General features: G+C 42.5%; 1 protein-coding gene across 12 annotated transcripts in view; it reads right to left on the reverse strand.

The window, feature by feature from the left end:
• Window positions 1–19,671, reverse strand: part of MAGI1 (membrane associated guanylate kinase, WW and PDZ domain containing 1) — a 782,434-nt gene that overhangs the window by 322,837 nt on the left and 439,926 nt on the right. For all 12 annotated transcript variants that reach the window (XM_056129863.1, XM_056129871.1, XM_056129870.1 and 9 more), the window contains exon 2: window positions 1,089–1,205. In XM_056129863.1, coding sequence (XP_055985838.1) covers window positions 1,089–1,205 — 117 coding nt within the window. The remainder of the gene's footprint in view (window positions 1–1,088; window positions 1,206–19,671) is intronic.

Here is a 19,671-nt window from a genome sequence, read left to right on the forward strand (position 1 = left end):
GCCCGCTTGAGCAAATCAATGACAGTGTGGACAGTGTGGACCTTTGAAGGCCTGACTAATTATGCAAAGAAAAGTTCAAGTGATAAAACCAGAAAGACTCTTTTATATTCTGAAAAAAATGGAAGAATTCGTGTCTTTCTAGAATACCTACCGTACAGTTAGCTGCCTAGACACAGTTTGATAGAGTCTAGTAATATTTCACTATAATTAAGCTGCTCATTCAACTACCCCATAGACTGACTAACTTGCTTTCTCCCTCCCTCCCTCCCTCTTTTCCTTAAGACAAAAAATACCTTCCTTTAATGGTCTGGGGTCTGGAATTTTTAAGCCATTAAAATAATGCATTTGATCAACTACACATAATGGTTTGTGTACTAAGAAATTTGGGTGACCTGAAGAGAAAATATGGAGGGAAAGAATGCGCTGAGGCATTCCCTCCTCTGAGGAGTCACAAGAACTCTCTGCTCTGCAGAGGTCAGTCTGAAGGCTTGGCCCATTCCATCAAACCTCAGTACTGATTATCACGGATGCTTACACGATGCCAAAACTTTATAAAAGGCATCTACATGCCTCTTCCCTTTTTACTCTTCATAAAAGTACATTGAAGTTAGTGTAATTGAGGTGTCCTTAGTCCTCATGTGAAAAATAAACCTTGCAAATGATAAATGCCTACCCTGGCATTACAAGCTAGTAAATGGAGGGCTAGGTCTTAAACATCCCACTGTCAATTTTGATGCCCTGGACTTAGGGAATTACTAAGAGAGAAAACAGAGAAGTGTTCCAGAACTAACCATGGTGTTCCTTCTTTCCTGAATTTTCACACACATACTCAGCAGTAAGAAATCCCAAACTACATTGGCAGTAGGACTGTGTTGGTACAATGCATATCCGAAACAACTATCTTATGAGCAACTTTGTAAACCACAATGTCTTGGTAAAAATTACAAATAAAAAAAGAAAAGCACAGACAATATCCATAGAAAGGAAGAAAGAAAGAAAGAAAGAAAGAAAGAAAGAAAGAAAGAAAGAAAGAGGAAGAGAAAGAAAGAGGGAAAGAGAGAAAGGAAAGAAGCCCCCAAACTACTTACAAGGCACAGCATGGCGGTAAAGGTTATCCCTTATGGTCTGCTGGAGCTCATGATCAGGAGACCCTTTCTGGAACCGTTGATTAAGGAAATGTCGCAGGTCCTTGTTCAGCTTTCCTCCTGCAGGAAATACATAAAACAGACAGAATACATCAACAATAGGACTTCCTAGCACCCGAGGGTCTGAGGCTGTATATAGGAGAGTCAAGAAAGCAAGTCTATTCAACTACCATCACTCATTATTTTTGGTTTTCCTCAACAGGGAAAACAGCAAGGGAGAACATAATCAAATATGGAAATCGCACTGATTCGGGGATCCCAGTTCCCATAACACTAGGTAGCTAAAATCAAGAAAGTAAACTGGGCTATTGCATTGGCAATGTGAGGCAGGCATTTGTGGCATTGTCTGTGGGAGAGCTAAAGCTGCGAAGAGGAAAATCAAGCAATATCAGACAAATTATAAAATGTTCTTCGGCCAGGGACTCAACCGGTACAAATTCATGTAGCGCAGTGGATATACTCCCAAATGGCTGCCCAAATCTTGAATAATGTTTACTGCAACATTTTTATGAGTAAAAACAAACCAGCAGAAAAAAAAATCCCAGAAACTACCCGTGGGGATTGATTGATGAAGTAGAGTTTTATATACATACAATAACTATTCTGAAAGCTAGCTCTTTCTGTGTTGATGTTGCAGGAAGTGTGTGCATACTGCATGCTGTGTGATCTTCCTGCGTAAAAGCATGGAAAAAAGGTGAGATCATATACAAATGGATGGAATTGCCAACTTTTAACAGTAATTACTTTCAGGGAAAAGAAGTTGAACTTGGAAAACAAAGAAGACATTCTTACATAGACAGTAAGAAACAGACCGATGTTAGTTTCACTATCATATTTATAACATATATATATATATTGCTTTTTATTGTTTTTCTTGGGCTGGAGTGATAGCACAGTGGGTAGGGCATTTGCCTTTCACGTGGCTGACCCTGGTTTGATTCCTCTGCCCCTCCCGGTGAGCCCGGCAAACTACCGAGAGTATCTCACCCACATGGAAAGCCTGGCAAGCTCCCGGTGGTGTATTCGATATGCCAAAAACAGTAACAAGTCTCATAATGGAGATGTTACTGGTGCCTGCTAGAGCAAATTGATGAACAATAGGAGGACAGTGCTACAGTGCTATTGTTTTTCTTGGGGGGAGGGAGGCACACCTGGCAGTGCTCAGGGCTTGCTCCTGTTTCTGTGCTCAGCTCAGGGTTCACTGCTGGTGGTGTCTGAGGAACCACATGGGGTGTCAGGGATTGAACCCCAGGTGAACCGTCTGCAAGACAAGCTGCTTACCTGCTATACTAACTCTCTAGCCCGTGCTTTTACTGTTTTTTAGTTATCTGAATAGGTCAGTGTTTTTTCATCTTTGCATTTCTCTATGCTTAACAGAACAAAACAAAAGCTAAGAAAATCATGGCTAAAAAATATGTCAGGAAAGAACATGTCTAAACTTAAAAAAAAAACCCTGCAAATGGGAATCACAATCTACAAGATCAACAATGTTAGCTAGCTAACATTCATTCTTAATGGAGAAAGATGCTTCAGTGACAGGCTAAAAATAACAAGGCTAGATTGTCCGTTCATTTTTAGATGAGATAAAAATTAGGTAAGAAACCTTCTGGCTTGAGAGAAACCATGCGGTCGTCTAGCAACCACGTGAGCCACAAAATCCATGTCTACAAAACTAGTATCATGTTCAAAACAAAATTTCCTGCTATAGTTGACCCTTTCTGAAGAGATGAACATAACCCAGAATGAGCTATTTGATTTGCGTTGCACTTGGCTAAGGTTCCTGGGGGGGAAAAGGTAAAAAGCACGCATTCAAGTCATCTTTATGTCACTCAATAAATATCAACAATCCATCAAAGATCTACAAGGCACTCTACCCAGGTATCTCCATCCAAATTGGCGGTAAGGTTTGAACAGTTTATAAAAGAATATATATGACTTAGGGCCGGAGAGGTAGCACAATGGGTAAGGTGCAGTCAACATTTGTTCGATTCCTGGCACTGAATTTGGTTCCTCTTGTCCTTCCAGAAGTAAGCCCTGAGCACAGCCTGGTGTGGTCCAAACCAACATCCCCACCCCACCCACAACCCCACCTCTCTCTCTCTCTCTCTCTCTCTCTCTCTCTCTCTCTCTCTCTCTCTCTCTCTCCTTCTCTCTCTCTCTCTCTTTCTCTCTCTCTCTCTCTCTCACACACACACACACAACACACACACACAACCAAATAATCCAGCAGTTCCACTCTTACTTACTCAGGGAAATGAAAATGAGAAATCCACATACAGGCACAGGCATATACACATGTACACACAGAGATGAATCTTAAGAATGACTTTGTTCACTATGTTGTAAACTCAAAAGGGGAACAATCCAAATGCTCAACAATAAGTAAGCGGAGTTACACCGAACAACAGCACGCTACCTAGCAATCACAAGGCATGAACTCCAGACGCACAGAAATACTGATGAATCTCTAGCACAGAAAGCTTAGCAAAGGAAGCCACACACTGAACACGTGGCATAGGATTCCACCGATACATAAACTTTTAAAGCAGGCTAAACTAATATACAGCAACAGAAAGTAGTTCACTGTTTACTTGGGGCTGAGGGGAGGCAGAGACAACTGGGGCAAAGAGAATAAGTTCTAGGGTGTGTACCACAATCAATTTCCTGACTTTGCTATTGTGTTGTGTAAGATGTTACTAATAGAGGAGACTGGGGGAAGGGCACAGGGAACTTCTGTGCTATTATTTTTTTCTCAAAACTTCCTGAGATTCTATAAATTTTGAAATAAAGCCTTTTTTTTTTTTAAAAGGGGGGAAGTACAAGGGAACTTTTGGATGGAGAAGTCTGTGATGTGGGCTGATAGCAAAGATTCATACTGTGTCAAAAGTCATGGAAATATACATATAAGTAAATGCATTCATTAGTGTGCGAACAATATTGTAAAAATTGATTCCAATAATTTAAATTATACTTAAATATTAATGACTATGCTGTAAGCACTACTCTAAATGCTTGGTGCTCAATTTCCCATTAGAGACTAAAACAAAACAACAACATAAGTACAAAGAGTGTTAAACCATGGCAGTGAAGACAAAATGGCTAGGGCTTAAACCCTGGTTCTGCTATTTATAAGCTGTGAGCCCTTGCACCGCTTAATCTTAGAACTTCCTGTTCCTTACCTGGAAAAAAAGAACATTAATATAACAGGGGCTCCATGACAAGATTGTTGCAAAGACTGAATGAGATTTGGACAGTACTCGGCAAAAAGAAAGCACTCAATGACAGAAGAAAACTATCACTATTAGAAGGTAGAGCTGACAGAGATGAAGGCAAAAGGTGAAAGAAAGGAGCTCAGATCAAAAAATGGACTATCGCTTTTTTAGAAATGCACAAAAACACAAACACACAAAGCTGCCCCATAGTAAAAAGCAAGAAAAACAATAGCAGCAAAGTATAGCAATATTTAGCAAAATGTAGCAAAAACCAATAATAGCAAAACAAAAAAAAATTAACACTCTAGGGAAATTTTGTGTAAAGGGTTTTTCCCTAGAATTTCTAAGAGAAAAATAAAAATCAATGTCTATAAGAATAGTCTGGATAGATGTAATCTGGTTAACAGACTTAGTGCACACATTATATTACTGGCAGGATTCTGAAGTTGAAGTTCTGAAAAATGAAACCAACTAGCAAACACTGACATTCGATAGTTATACCCGCCACTTTCTAGGTATAAGGCTTTCTGAAATTTGACCAAAAAGATACGTAGCAAATTTCCATTGCCAAGAATCTATAGCTTTATTTTTTTCCCTTAAAAATCCACAGTTACTGACAAGGCACCTCATTTTCATTTGAGCATGAGTAGGAAAGACATCTACTGAGTCTTTGCTCAAGTCAAAAATCCCCAGAGGGCTGGGGCGATAGCACAGCATATGGCATTTGCCTTACATGTGGCTGACCTGGGTTCGATTCCCAGCATTCCATATGGTCCCCCGAGCACAGTCAGGAGTAATTCCTGAGTGCATGCGAGCCAGAAGAATCCCTATACATTGCCGGGTGTAACACAAAAAGAAAAAAAAAATGTCTCTAGAGCCCTACTGGTAGTGGTCCCTGGTCACAGGGTGAGGAATAAGCCCTGAGCACTGTCAGGTGTGTCCCAAGGCAAAAACCCAAATAAATGATTCCATAAAATGTTAAGATATATTATCTCATTCTCCCATATATAACAGGGGTTCACACACCATCATGATCACACACAATATTCTACCCAATAGACCAGAGACAAAAAAAAAAAAAAATCGGAAGACACTCTTAAGATTTAGACACTCTTAGTTTACACTTGAGCTTTACATTAAAACTAGCCAATCTAGCTAACGTGTATGATCATCAAACTAAAACTCTTCTCTACTGCGGATGTGTGAAAGGGCAGGGCTAACTACGCTGCCGGTTAACATTTACTCTGTGTTCCGTGACATTTGTAAGTCAAAAGCCTCAACCTTCTCGTTACATTAAGAATACTGTACTTTGGGGCATAGAATCTCAAATTAATTGCTAATTATTTAGGGGGTATATCTATAACTCTTCTAATTGTCAAGGGCAGTAAGCTAATAAGAAATTGCAAGAGGGAGAATTTGTCATAGCATCCTCTCTTTGAAACGCAAAATTCGTTTTGCAAACGGAAAAGGGAACATACATAGAAAATATGCAGAATTTTCTTCCAGGAAAGATTCAGAGCTTTCTTTCAAGCAATTTTATAGTTTATCTGAAAAGAATGGGGCTTTGACATTGTGTTGGATTTGCCATGGTTTTAAATTTTCTTTTTCTAACTGGAATTTCATATCTTTTAAATTTAAAATGATCGGGACCGGAGCGATAGCACAGTGGATAGGGCATTTGCCTTCCACAAGGCGGACCCGGGTTCGATTCCCAGCATCCCATATGGTCCCCTGAGCACCGCCAGGAGTAATTCCTGAGTGAGTAAGCCCTGAGCATCGCCGGGTATGGAACCCTCCCCCCAAAAAACCCTCTTAATAATAAATTTAAAATGATGCCTCGCTACTTTTCTTCAATTATATTACTTTATAGTAATTAATTATGTAAATTTTGATAATTCTTTCCAATGTTGTGTAATAGCCCATCAAAAATATGGCAAAATATATTTCTCTTTCAAGTGATATTGAATGATATGCACTGCTTTTGACAATATAACAATAGTTGCAGTAAATATCATTGTATTTTATAATATGTACATATATATGATTTTTCCCCATGACTATTTAAAATCAGGAAATGGTTCTGATTTTATGTTACATGATATTGCTAATTCTTCTCCAAACTGGTGGTTGTGCCAATGAAGCTTTTCACAGATTTGAATGTCCTACTTCCCCAAGCAGCCATACTCATAGCTATGGTTCATTACAGCAAAAGGCAACAAAGCAAACTCAGCAAAAGAAAGACTAAGTGGAACACAAAGTCCAAAGGAAATTAATTACATGTAAGCTTCTAAGGATCCTCTCTGGGTCAAGCTACACACCAAACTCCCCAGGCAATGAGGGTGACAATAAGTATAAAATGTTGCCCCTTCAGGGACCAGAGTGATAGTACAGCAGGTAGAGCTCTTTCCTTGCACAGGGTGACACAAGTTCCATCTCTAGGACCCTTGTGGTGTCCTGAAACTTCCAGGAGTGACCCCTCAGTGAAGAGCCAGGTGTAATCCCTGAGCAATGCAGGGTGTGACCCCCAAAACAAAAACAAAGGAAAATGTATTAGATACTCGGGGTTATTATTAGGTGTTGGTGTCATTTCGGCAATTTCTATTTGACACAAAATTCTAGACATTCAGAAAGAAATCTTAAATTACATATTTTTAAAAGAAGAAAAAAAAAGTGAGATACTCTTATGGATCTGGAGTAATCTCCAAATTCCCACATTCCCTGATATCATCAAGGAGCCAACATGGCCAGCAGGCCTTCAAAGGAAACCCTTTGACTCCTCTACTCACAGTCCATCTTAAAATCTTTGTATGGGCTGGAGAGATAGCACAGCCAATAGGACACTAGCCTTGCACAGCCAGTAGGATGCTTGCCTTTCTATGGGCTGAAGAGACAGTACAGTGCATAGTATGCTGGCCTTGTGCTCAGCCAACCCAGGCACCCGGTATGGTCCCCAGCCCCACCAGGAGTGATCCCCGAGTTCAGAGACAGCAGAAAACCCTAAGAACTGCTGGTTGTGGTCCAAAAGCAAACAAAGATAAACAAAAATCACCCCTCTAATTGAATAAAATCCATTTGATGATACGTTATTTTCCTTCTCTGATTATAAGCACCTACTAGATCTATGGTTTGTTTCATGTTTCTATCAACTGTTGCTCCTCTTCTGTGTGCATTTTTCTAATGGGAAACCATAGTATTGTTTTTCATATATTTTGTATATAATTCTTCATTAGCTTTTTGTGACAAGTTTCACTATATATATATGTATATATGTATATATATTGTGACAATTGTTACTGTGTTTGGCATATCGAATACATCACGGGTAGCTTGCCAGGCTTTGCCGTACGGGCGAGATATTAATATATATACACCACTGTCACTGTCCTCCCATTGTTCATCGATTTGCTCCAGTGGGCACCAGTAACGTCTCACAACAAATTGTGAGACTTGTTGTTACTGTTTTTGGAATATTGAATATGTCATGGGCAGCTTTCCTGGCTTTGCCATGCAGGTGAAATACTCTCAGTAGCTTGCCTGGCTCTGCAAGAATGGGTGGAGGAATCAAACCTGGGTCGGCCACGTTGGCCGCGTGCAAGGCAAACACCATACCCACTGTGCTATCATCGCTCCAGCCCAATATGTGTGTGTGTATACATATATATATATTGTGTGTATATATATATATAGTGTGTATATATATATAGTGTGTATATATATAGTGTGTGTATATAAAATCTTTCTTCAAAATATTGATTTTTTTCTTCAGAAGTAGATAAATTAAAGGGATCATTTTATTTTTGGGGGTGCAATTTGGGTCACATATTGTGGTACTTAGGGAACTGTGGGCTACTGAGAATTAAACCATGCTTGGGGACATGCAAAGGAAGTTCCCTGTACTGTTTCTCTGACCCAAATGAAGAGGAATTAAAACTACTCCCTGAGAACCTGTTTTCTTTTGACGAGGAATGTATTCCTCCTGACACACATCCTCCCTTAGAATCTATATTGTAGGAGACAGAGATCTAAACAAGGTGAGTTCTGTGTTACTTCCTCACCTTTAAAGTGATACCTTGATTGTGTTGACAGAAACCTTTTTAACAGGTGTGATGGAGGCTGGGTGACAATCACACAATTCCATTATGTTAGAGAATCATTTCATATTTGAATATTGACAGAGGGGCTAGTGAGACAGTACAGGAGTTAAGAAACTTGCTTTGCAAGCAGTTGACCACTGTTTGATTCCTGACACCTCATATGATTCCCTGAGCACTGCCAGGAGTATCTCCTGTGTATTAGATGTGGCCCATTTCAAACCGCGTCCCTTACCCCATATATATGTATGTATGTATGTATGTATAATCAAACTTTTGACTGTGTTTTTTGTTTGTTTGCTTTGAGACCACACCCCAGAGGTGTTGAAAGGGTACTCCTCGTATAGTGCTCAGGGAACCATGCGAGACTGGAGATCAAACCTGGGGCCCCTCTATGCAAAGTATGTGCTCAGACCTTTTAGTTATGTCCCCAGTTCAAGACTTAAACTTTAATACATTTCAAAGTTCAGTATTGAGGAAAACTTGTGGAAGACTTAAACTAATCATATTTTCAGTAGATTTTGCTTTTGCAGTTTCAAGGAGTGACTTAGTTGTAGGAAAGACCTATCTATTAATATAATGCAAATTTCTTGATCTGCCATAGTATTACATTTTATTTTGGGGGAAAGGGTATTTGAGTTACACCTGGTTGTGCTCAGAGTTTACTCCTGACTATGTGCTCAAGGGTCTTTCCTGACAAGGTTCAGAGGACCTATATGGGGTGCTGAGGATTGGACCCAGGTCAGTGTACACAAGGCATGTGCCTTACCTGATCTACTATCTGCTCTTCAGTCCCATAGTAATGGAAATATTATAGTAAAGAAATCTGTAATGGTTTAGGAGTTTGCACTTATAAATGGTTTATTATTTAAAATATAAACTTGAAAATAAAAATACCTATTAAATACTATTATCATCATTCAAATGTACAGCTTGAATTCCATTTAAATGATAAATGAACTCAAAAAACGATGTCACTCATTCATTTACAAAGTTGCTGTAAAATATTATAAATTATTGAGGAATGAGTGTTGAATGGGCAGAGTGTTGGCAAAGATAAGCATGTTCTACAAATAGCTAGTGAGGAAGGTTGCCTAAGACACCAGTGTACTTTGATGCCTCAGAAAGCTATACTTAAATCATGTAACTTAAAAAAGAGTGTGGTTCAAATGATAACTTTGATGCTTTATATATTCTACCACAATAAATTGTCCTAAAGGAGTCAGTAAAGTAGTGCGGGAGGTTAAGCACTTGTCCTGTAGGCCACTGCTATGTCAGAAACCCTGGTTTTATCACTGGTACCACATCTGGTCTCCCAAGCATCGCCAGGGGTCACTCCTGAGCACAGAGTCAGGAACAACCTTAGAGCACCACTGGGTGTGGACCAAACATTCCTTCTCCAAAAAGTCATGTAGAGCAATTATAAGATTTAAAAAATAGGGGCTGGAGTGATAGTACAGCGGGTAGGTCATTTGCCTTGCAAGAGGCGAACCTGGGTTCAATCTCTGGCATCCCACATGGTCCCCCCAACACACAGCCAGGAGTAATTCCAGAGTGCATTGGCAGGTGTGACCCAAAAACAAAACAAAAATTTGAAAAATGTACAAATGAATAAAAAACTGAAAATTACTTATAACTTCACTTTACATAGCCATCAGTCTTGTGTCCTATGAAGGCATCTATGCATAGATTTGTATCTATTCTTACCATACGCTCAGACATAGGAAGAGATTTATGTACTTATTAACAAATATTTATGTACTTATTAACAAATATTTACTAACATCCAGATACCCTGCGAACACTCAATGTTCAATAAGACAACGCAGAGACCTCCCGTGGGGATGCCACGCCTGTTTGTGGACAGAGAGGCAGGGCGGGCCTCTGAGCAGAAGCAACTGTTCACACAAAAACTGATGAGATACAAGAAGCTGGTTAGGTCTGCTTCTAAAGTGGGTAAACAACAAGCGTGACCGTTAGAGGGGACAGTGAACACAAAAGGTGTGGGATGAGAAAAAAAATTTACTTCCTAGTATGGAAATGGTAAGAAGCAGGAGTGGGGATAGACTGGGGTTTAAAAAGAAAGTGGGGTGGGGTCAGAGTGATAGCAGAATGGGGAGGGCGTTTGCCTTGCATGCGGCCGACCCAGGTTCGATTCTGGGTTCGATTCCTGACATCCCATATGGTTCCCCGAGCACCGCCAGGAGTAATTCCTGAGCCAGCAGTAACGCCTGTGCATTGCTGGTGTGACCCAAAAAGCAAAAGATAAAAAATAAAAAGAAAGTGGGGGGTCAGGGGAATAACACAGGAGTTAGGGGCCAGGCACCAGCATCACATGCCCTGCTCCTGGCATTGCAGATGCAACCCTGTGTGCCTAGCATCACTGCATCCTCGAACCTGAGCAGTGAATCGTCTAGCTTGGTTGGGAAAGGCACTCGGAACCCCTGAGCATTGCTTGAGAGGCTTCCGAATAACATACAATTAAAAATAATTAGTTAATTAAATAATTAGTTTAATTAAAAAAGTGAAAAGGAACAAGGCTCTGTAATTCTGCTCCTCAAAAAACCATGACAAATGAAAGTTCACATTTTGTTCTCTAATCAGTCACAGAGGCAGAAAGTGTGAATCAAGACTGATTTTTGCAGTTGTGCGGGGAATTGAGCAGCAGCAGGTGATAGCACGACCCCCCGGAGCTGGAGCCAAACACACAGACCTGCCATGACCTGGTCACAGAAGAAGGCAGGAAGAGTGGCAGAAGGGATAGAGAAGAGACGGAATTAACATGGGAACTGATAGGGTTTTCCTTTCGTGATGATACCAGCAGACAAAAATAAAGGGTTAAATGCAAAGAAAAAAGTCAAAAATTATGTCACTGGGCTTGGGTCATGGATCAATGGCTAAAACACTTGCTTTAGTAAACGATGGTTGGAGGGATCACTCGGGATGGGCGATATGGGCTGAAAGGACCAAACATGATGGCCTCTCAGTATCTATTGAAAACCATTACACTCCAAAGTAGAGAGAGTAAGAAGGAATGTACCTGCCACAGAGACAGGGGATGGGACGGGGTGAGGGTGACGGGAAGGATACTGGGAACATTGGTGGTGGAAAACGTGCACTGGTGGAGGGATGGGTATTCGAGCGTATCTCATGGTGATTCAAAAAAAAAAAACTTGCTTGTGGGCTGGAGAGAGGACAACAGGTAAAGTGCTTATTATCTTGCAAACGGCTGACTCGGGTTTGATCCCTGGCACCACCTACGTTCCACTGAGCCACAGATTAATCCCTAAGCACAGAGCCAAGAGTAACTCCTGAACACCGCCAGGCGTGTCCCCAAAACCAAACAAGCAAAGCCACCTGCCTTGAAACAATGAGACCATGAGCTTGATCCCTGGTGCTACCCACACGTGCCAAAGGAGATCCTGGAAGCTGTCTAGGAAACCCGGCACTGTCATGAGGTGTGTGATCTCCATCACAACACAACTGTGTGACAGGACCTGGGCTGCAGTGGGCTACCTCTGGTGAGCACTTTGTGATCAAGACAGTCAAAAACCGAAAAAGCACCACAGCAGAATGACGTGAGCACTAGCACCATGCCTGCGCAGCACCGTCCCCCCCGCCCGCCGCCCGTCATGGCTATTTGAATAAAAATGAATTCTAATACAAATATTCATATTCTAACAATCTGCAAGCATTCCCAATATCTCAGTACCCACTATATAATTTTAATAGCAGTGCGACGTTTCATCTCATCAACCATCATAACCCATTTAAGGTTTATCAGTTATGAAGCAGATAAATTGCTTTCCCTGTTATTATATTCTTTGTACAACATTAACCTCTGTTAATTATTTTCCCTTATTCCTGAAGTGGATATTATGGAACCAAAAGCATTAAAATATTTAAGGTTCTTGACACAAATTCTCTCCACAATCAGCTTCCTCTTATTCAGTTGAAATTTAAATGGCTCCCCTGAAAACTGTGAGAATTCACCCTATTACTAACTTGGGGTTAATAGACATTTATATGTCTTTTCCACATAAAAGAAAATCATTCTAGGGGTTGAAGCGATAGCGCAGCGTGTAGGGCATTTGCCTTGCACACGGCCAACCCGGGTTTGATTCCCAGCATCCCACATAGTCCCCCGAGCACTGCCAGGAGTAATTCCTGAGTGCAGAGCCAGGAGTAACCCCTGAGTATTGCCAGGTGTGACCCAAAAAGTGGCACTGTGGCACTGTCCTCCCGTTGTTCATCAAGTTGCTCGAGTGGGCACCAGTAACGTCTCCATCGTGAGACTTGTTGTTACTGTTTTTGGCATATCGAATACGCCACAGGGAGCTTGCCAGGCTCTGCTGTGTGCAAGGCAAAGGCCTTACCTGCTGTGCTATCGCTCTAGCCCTTTAAGTAGAATAACTAGAAAAATTAGCACAGTATTCCAGATTCCTGACACAGTGCCTAATTTGATGCTTGAAAAATCAGTTTCTAGAAAGAATATACCTGTTTCTGCCAATGTCTAGAAGTACATCACGAATCTGACAATTCCAATGTACAAAGCCACTACAGCACTGTCCTCCCACTGTTCATCGATTTGCTCGAGTGGGTCCAGGAATGTCTCCATTGTGAGACTTGTTGTTACTCTGTTTGGCATATCGAATACGTCAGGGGTAGCTTGCAAGGCTTTGCTGTGTTGGCGAGATATTCTCGGTAGCTTGCCGGGCTCTCTGAGAGGGGTGGAGGAATAGAACTCGGGTCGGCAGGTCCACCAAGTGACAGGCAAATGCCCTACCCGCTGTGCTAAGATCAAGTGTAGTATCTGTACAAAACCACATAATTTAAATTTTTTCCACCAATAATTCAAAGAAATGCCAAAAGTATTGAGAGACAAGAGATGAAAAATCTAAGTTTTCTAGGTTTCTAAGATTCTAATGCAAAAATTAACTTGGAAATTGGCCGATTGAGAACAAAGAAATTCATGTAAGTGAAAACAAAACAAAAAGCAATGAAAAGAATCCTCCATCTAGAAGACACACACACTTGCAGCATGCCAATTCCTTGGAAAATTAATTCCCAGGCAAGTAATTTGCCTCTCACAAATATTTGTAAGCTTAGATCTAGAGCAGGGTACCTAATCTTCTCCCACTCAAGACTCATCTTCATCCCAGAAATGTTCTGTGACTCTCACGTTCGGTTACATGATCCCAAAAGAGGTCACAACCCACAGGTTAAGATGCAAGTGTCTAGAAAGAACATTCTCTTTTTAACTTTGAGTTTCCAGGCCATACCAAACAGTATTCAGGGTTTACTCCGACTGAACTCAGGCATTAGTCCTGGTGGGCTGGGGACTTAGAGGCCCACAACGTGGGTTAGGGAGCCAACTGGGGTCTACTGCATACAAGACAAATGCCTTAACCCTCATATTATCTCTCCAACCCCTGGAGCAAAGATTTTCTGTAGAGGGCCAAAGGCCAGACAGGAATACATCTAGGCTGTCTAACTCCACGCCATGCTTTCCGGCTATGATGGGGAAGGTAGCCATAGATTATATGTAAACAAGGTTGTTTTCTAGTACAATTTACTTATAAAAATATGCAGTAGATATGGGCAAGTGGAGGGCTGGTAGGATGTCTCAATGGACGAACCACCTGCTTTTTATGTATGTAGGAGGTCCTGGTGGGAGCCCTCTTCCATAAGGTCCCCGAGCACTGCCAGGTGCCATCCCTAAACATAGAGCTGGAAGGACCTCCTGAGAACCATTGGGGATGAGCCCCAAACCAGAATACATATGAAAAAGTGGGGGAAGAACTGGAGGCAATTAGGGCCAAAGTGAAAGCTCAAAGGAATGAGCCTGTGTTTTGTATGCAGGAGTCCAGGGCTGGGTACCCTGCACTGTCTGGCCTTCTGGGCACCATCTGAGCACTGAATCAATCAATTATTGCCTCAAAACAAGGAGACTATTCATTGTCTCTTGGATGAAGTATCCTGAAACTTGTTGAAATGCATTCAACTGGGTTCCAATCAACACTTAACTAAAATCTTGGGTACCTATTAGAAACAGCAAAGGCCAGGTTCAGCCATCTATGCTATTTGTTTGATTTTAGCAGTGCTGGAGGGGGGCGGCCTGGGCTATACTTGGTGCTCCAGGAAGCATGCAGTGTCCTGGGTTGATAGTACAGTGAATAGGGCCATTTGCCTTGCACACAGACAACCTTGGTTCTATCTCTGCCTTCCCATACGGTCTCACAAGCCCACCAGCAGTAACTGCTGAGTGCAGAGGCAGGAGGAACCCCTGAGAATTGCCAGCCCCCCCCAAAAGAAAACCCAAACAAAGAAACAGACAAAACCAAACTCGAGACCTCAAGCACAGACTCTACCTCATTGAACTATCTGGTTAAGTAAGTTCTTTATTCTTAAGCCTTCCAGGTGATTCTAACACATGGTAAATATTGTGAACAAAACAAGGGCACTTAAAAAAAATTAAAAGTTAGTGGGGCTGGAGCAATAGCACAGCGGGTAGGGGTTTACTTTGCATGTGGCCAAACTAGGTTCGAGTCCCAGCATCCATATCGTCCACTGAGCACTGCCAGGAGTAATTCCTGAGTGCATGAGCAGAGTTACCCCTGTGCATCGCATCACCAGGTATGACCCAAAAGCAAAAATAAAAAAATAAATAAAAGTTAGCAGCTGGACTCCAACAGAGCATATCTCCCCTCCTTCCATGCCCAAAGGTTCTGTGGCATGGCCACGCCACTACTGGATCATCCCTTAAAAGAGGCACAGCCCAGCCGCCTCAGCCAGGCTGATGTGGACCCCATCCCTCTAGTGGTACCAAGGCAGCTGTTCCTTCAGATGTATCTGCTGGACAGAAAAAAGAGGAAAAAGCAAGGGGTATGCTGAGCCCCGGATCTGAAGCTAAGGCTGCAGGCCTGATCTCAGAAATCCACACACCACTGCCTGCACCCGACTCCTCCCTCCACGGACAAGAGAAATGCTCCCAGCCCTACAGAACAGCCCCCTTGTTCTCAGTTCCCGCTTGCCTTCCTCCTGTGTTTTCTCCTGGCGAATCTTTTTTATATAATACATTTGATCCCACCGTGAGAAGAAAATAAATTAAGCATGGAAAGATAAGCAAGGTTTAAATCCCGCCCTCTCTCTCTTTTTTTTTTTCATTATTTCCAGCCGTCTGTGCATCTTATATTTATTCCAGTTAAGCTAGGATGATGGAATAACATCTGTTCAGCACCAAATAAAAGATGTCAGGGCAGAGGCAGAAAGACGAAGCGCCCATGCTGAAAAGTAACGAGGCTGCTGTGTGCTTCTGTGTAGTCGCCACCACCGGATGCGTGGCCTCAATCAGCCCAAGTCAGGTCTCTAAATAAATACGGAGGGGGACACTCGAAAAGTGTGGACAGGAGACCTTCAAGCAGATACTACATTTTTTTGAAGTGTGTGTGTGGGGGAATAGGGTTGGGGGCGCTCAGGAGACCCAGGGATCCCACAGGTGGTTCTCAGCCATGTGGCTGTGTGGACCCTGCAGGGTTGGGATTACTGGGGCCATGCCAGCAGTGCTGAGGACCTCCGGAGAGCACAAAGGCCTCTGGGGATACAAGTGGTGTTACCTGGGGGGCCATGTTAGGCTGGGAGCTGAACTTCATTGATGCATGCTAGGTGGGTGCCCCAATTGCTGAATTATTTCCCAGCCCGACACCTACTTTTTGCATTATATATATACATACATATATATATATATATATATATATATATATATATATATATATATCAGGATGGCCGAGTGGTCTAAGGCGCCAGATATATATATATATCTCAACTGTCACTGTCCTCCCGTTGTTCATCGACTTGCTCGAGCGGGCCCAGTAACGTCTCCATTGGAGACTTTGTTGTTACTGTGCTTGGCATATCGAATACATCACGGGGAGCTTGCCAGGCTCTGCTGTGCGGGCGAGATACTCTCGGTAGCTTGCTGGGCTCTCCAAGAGGGGCGGAGGAATCAAACTTGGGTCGACCATGTTGGCTGTGTGCAAGGCAAACGCCCTACCACTGTGCTATCGCTCCAGTCCATATATATATATATATATATATATATATATATATACATATATATATATATCTTGTTGTCATACCTACTAGTGCTCAGGAGTTACTCCTAGACCTTTGCTCAAGGACCACTTCTGGTAGGGCTCAGGGAACCCTACATCATGCTATAGGGTCAAGTTTGGACTGGTCTCATGTAGCATGTTCTTCCAAGCACTGTTGGGGAATCACTCCTGAACATGGACCAGAAGTAGCCGCTGAGCTCTGTCAGGTATAGATCCAATTATCACCACCCCCCTCCAAAAATCCACAGCATTAAAAAATAGTTACATTTACCATGCTACTCGAAAACATCTAAGGGAACCTCAATTTCAACAGCAAAACTTCCCATCTGAAGAGCTTTATTGCAAAGTAGTGCCAATATCCCTCTTGCCATCTAGCACACAGAGAACCAAATGTGACATTCAGATGGTGTTGTGGTCGAGGGACTATTCAGCCAGAGACTCTATGGCAGGTGCCTTCCCAAGAACCAGCACTCAGGATTTAAGGCCTGGATTCTTGAACCTTAGGACACTGCTGAAAGTAATGATCTTTTCAATAGTTTTACGCTGGGCCAGGGACACAGAACAGCGATCACTTTCTGCGTTTGATCCCTGGCACTACATGAATCCCCAAGCACAGTTCAGAGTAGCACTGAAGGCCACCAGGCACTGCTGGGTAGGAACTATCTGGCTCAATATTGCTAGTAGTGGTCCCCAGGTCCCTGAATCATGCTTGGGAACGCTCTCCTTGAAAAGCTCAGTTTGTTTTTTCGTTTTGGCATTTTTGTTTTTAGGCTACATTTAGCAATGCTTGGGAGTTACTTCAGGCTCTGCACTGAGGAATCACTCCTGGAGAACTCAGGGAACTACTGGGATGTCAGGAATCAAACCTGGGTTTGGCTATGTGCATCCTACCTGCTGTACTATCTCTCTGGTCCCTCAATTTTCTTTTAAACAAATGCAAACTTAGGTCCCACGGGAATTCTAGAGCTTTGAACACCAACAGTAGTGAACACAATGTTTCTTACTCTCCCAGCATTACCCCAATTTATTCTCAAAAAGGAATGAATAATCTGGGAGGTGAGCTGCATTCCCGTGTATTCTGGTCTAATGTTATTTGTGCAACAGCAGGCTGGGGCCAGAGTTCCTGAAGCTCTGACCTATGCCAAAAATCTGACAGTTATGACAGTGTTGTCCTCCACAAGCAGCCACATTACATGAACACAGACCATGACAGTGATGGCCACACAGCTGAGGGGCCTGAGAACAGTCCCATCAGCAGGGCTTCCTCAACTGTCAGTTCTTCACATAGTGACCCACTTTCAAAGCCAATAACAAGCAGCTAGAGAGAGAGTACAGCAGGTAAGGCACTTGCCTTGCATGCAGATGACTCAGACTAGACCCCAGCACTGCCTTTAGTCTCCCCCTAGCCTGGCCAGGAGTGATTCCGAAGTGCAGAGTCAGGAGTAGCCCCTGAGCATCACTGGGTGTGGCCCCAAGCCCTAAAAAAATAAATCAATAATTTCAAGGTGAAAAACAATCGACACTTACACGTATGTGACCAGTCCAGGACTGAGGATTCATGAGAAGGATTCATGAGTCGAGGCAGGCACAGTTTTCTGTGAGGACAGATAGCAAGTCTATGTTCTAACTACTTTTTTTTTTTAGTACTGGGGTCAAAGAGATAGTATAGGAATTAAGGCCTTGCATGTAGCTATCTCTGGTTCAGTCCTTGGCACTGCATGGTCCTCTGAATAGTGCTGGGAATGAGTAAAGCCAGGTGTGCCCCAAGACCCCTCCCAAATAAATTTACTAGGGAATCAGCCCTGGACACCATATAAATGATGGTACATGAGTGTGTTTAATAATTTTTTTTTTACAAAAACAGGTGACAGGCTGGAGTTTTGCCCACAGATGTCATTTGTTCCCCTGTCTTCAATAATACCTGTCTTTACAACACATGCTATCTTCTGATTGTCAGGAGTATGCATGCCTAAGCATCTCTGTGAGCACAGGTAGCTTTGATGTGGAAACCATTCTGATAGGAAAAGAGGAGGGAGGTGGGTCACAGATCGATACTGATGAGAGACTCACAAAAACACTCACAAAAACACAGGTAAACTCACCCCATCTCCAAGTCCTCTCAAAAGCAGACCAGTTTCACCGTTTGCATGTTTGTGTGGTGCCAGGATTGAGTCCAGGGCCACACACATACAAGACATACAGTCTACCATTGAGCTCTAGCCCCAGTCCTAATTGCATATATTTAAAACCCTGGAGAGACTTCAGAGAAAGCTACCTGAAAACTCCTGGAATAACATCTGTTACAGGGATCAATCTCCAGTTTACACAAATACGCAGACTGAAAAAAAAAAAACTCATGCTTATAAACTTCCTTTTTATGATTATAAGCTCAGTGCTTCATCTTAAATTGCTTTTATAAACACGGTCTTATTCAATCCTTACAAAACCCAGTGAGAAAGGTGAATTCTACTATTCCCATTTCAAAACAGATGAAAGGGCTAGAGACGAGGTACAATGGGTAAGGTGCTTGTCGTGCACCAGGTTTACCCGGGCTCAATCCCAAGCGCCCCATGGGGACCTCCAAGCCCTGCCAGGAGTAGTCCTTAAGTGCAGAGCCAGGAGTAAGTTCTGAGCACTGCCAAGTGTGACCCCCAAACAAAAAAGAAAACAAACTAGATGGAAAAGTGAGACTCCCAGTACCGAATTCACTAGATGCACACTCAGATCCCTGAAATCTTAACTCTGAAGTTCTATGCATTTCCCTTGACTCTTCAGTAGCTGGAATATGAGATGATTAATCCAGCAGCAGAGAGTGAACCTTGGGTTAAACCATTATTCTGGTATTTACTGCCACCATCAGTGTCATGAAAAATAAGGAAAGATTAAGAACCTGCTACACATCAGGAATTGATGAAGATATGACTGAGTGTACTTCATTGTCCACAACAGATACAGGGGCAGGAAGGAAACCCCAGTGGGAGCTGGGGAGGTGATTGCAAGGGATAGGGACCCTGCCTTGCATGCGTATGACCCCAAGTTCAATCTCTAACACTTCATGCCCCCCAAGTCCACTGGGAGCCCAGGCACCACTGGAGAGGCCTCTGGGTTA

Source organism: Sorex fumeus, unplaced genomic scaffold, assembly GCF_029834395.1.
Source record: "Sorex fumeus unplaced genomic scaffold, SorFum_2.1 ptg000072l, whole genome shotgun sequence".
Classification (NCBI taxonomy): Eukaryota; Metazoa; Chordata; class Mammalia; order Eulipotyphla; family Soricidae; genus Sorex; species Sorex fumeus.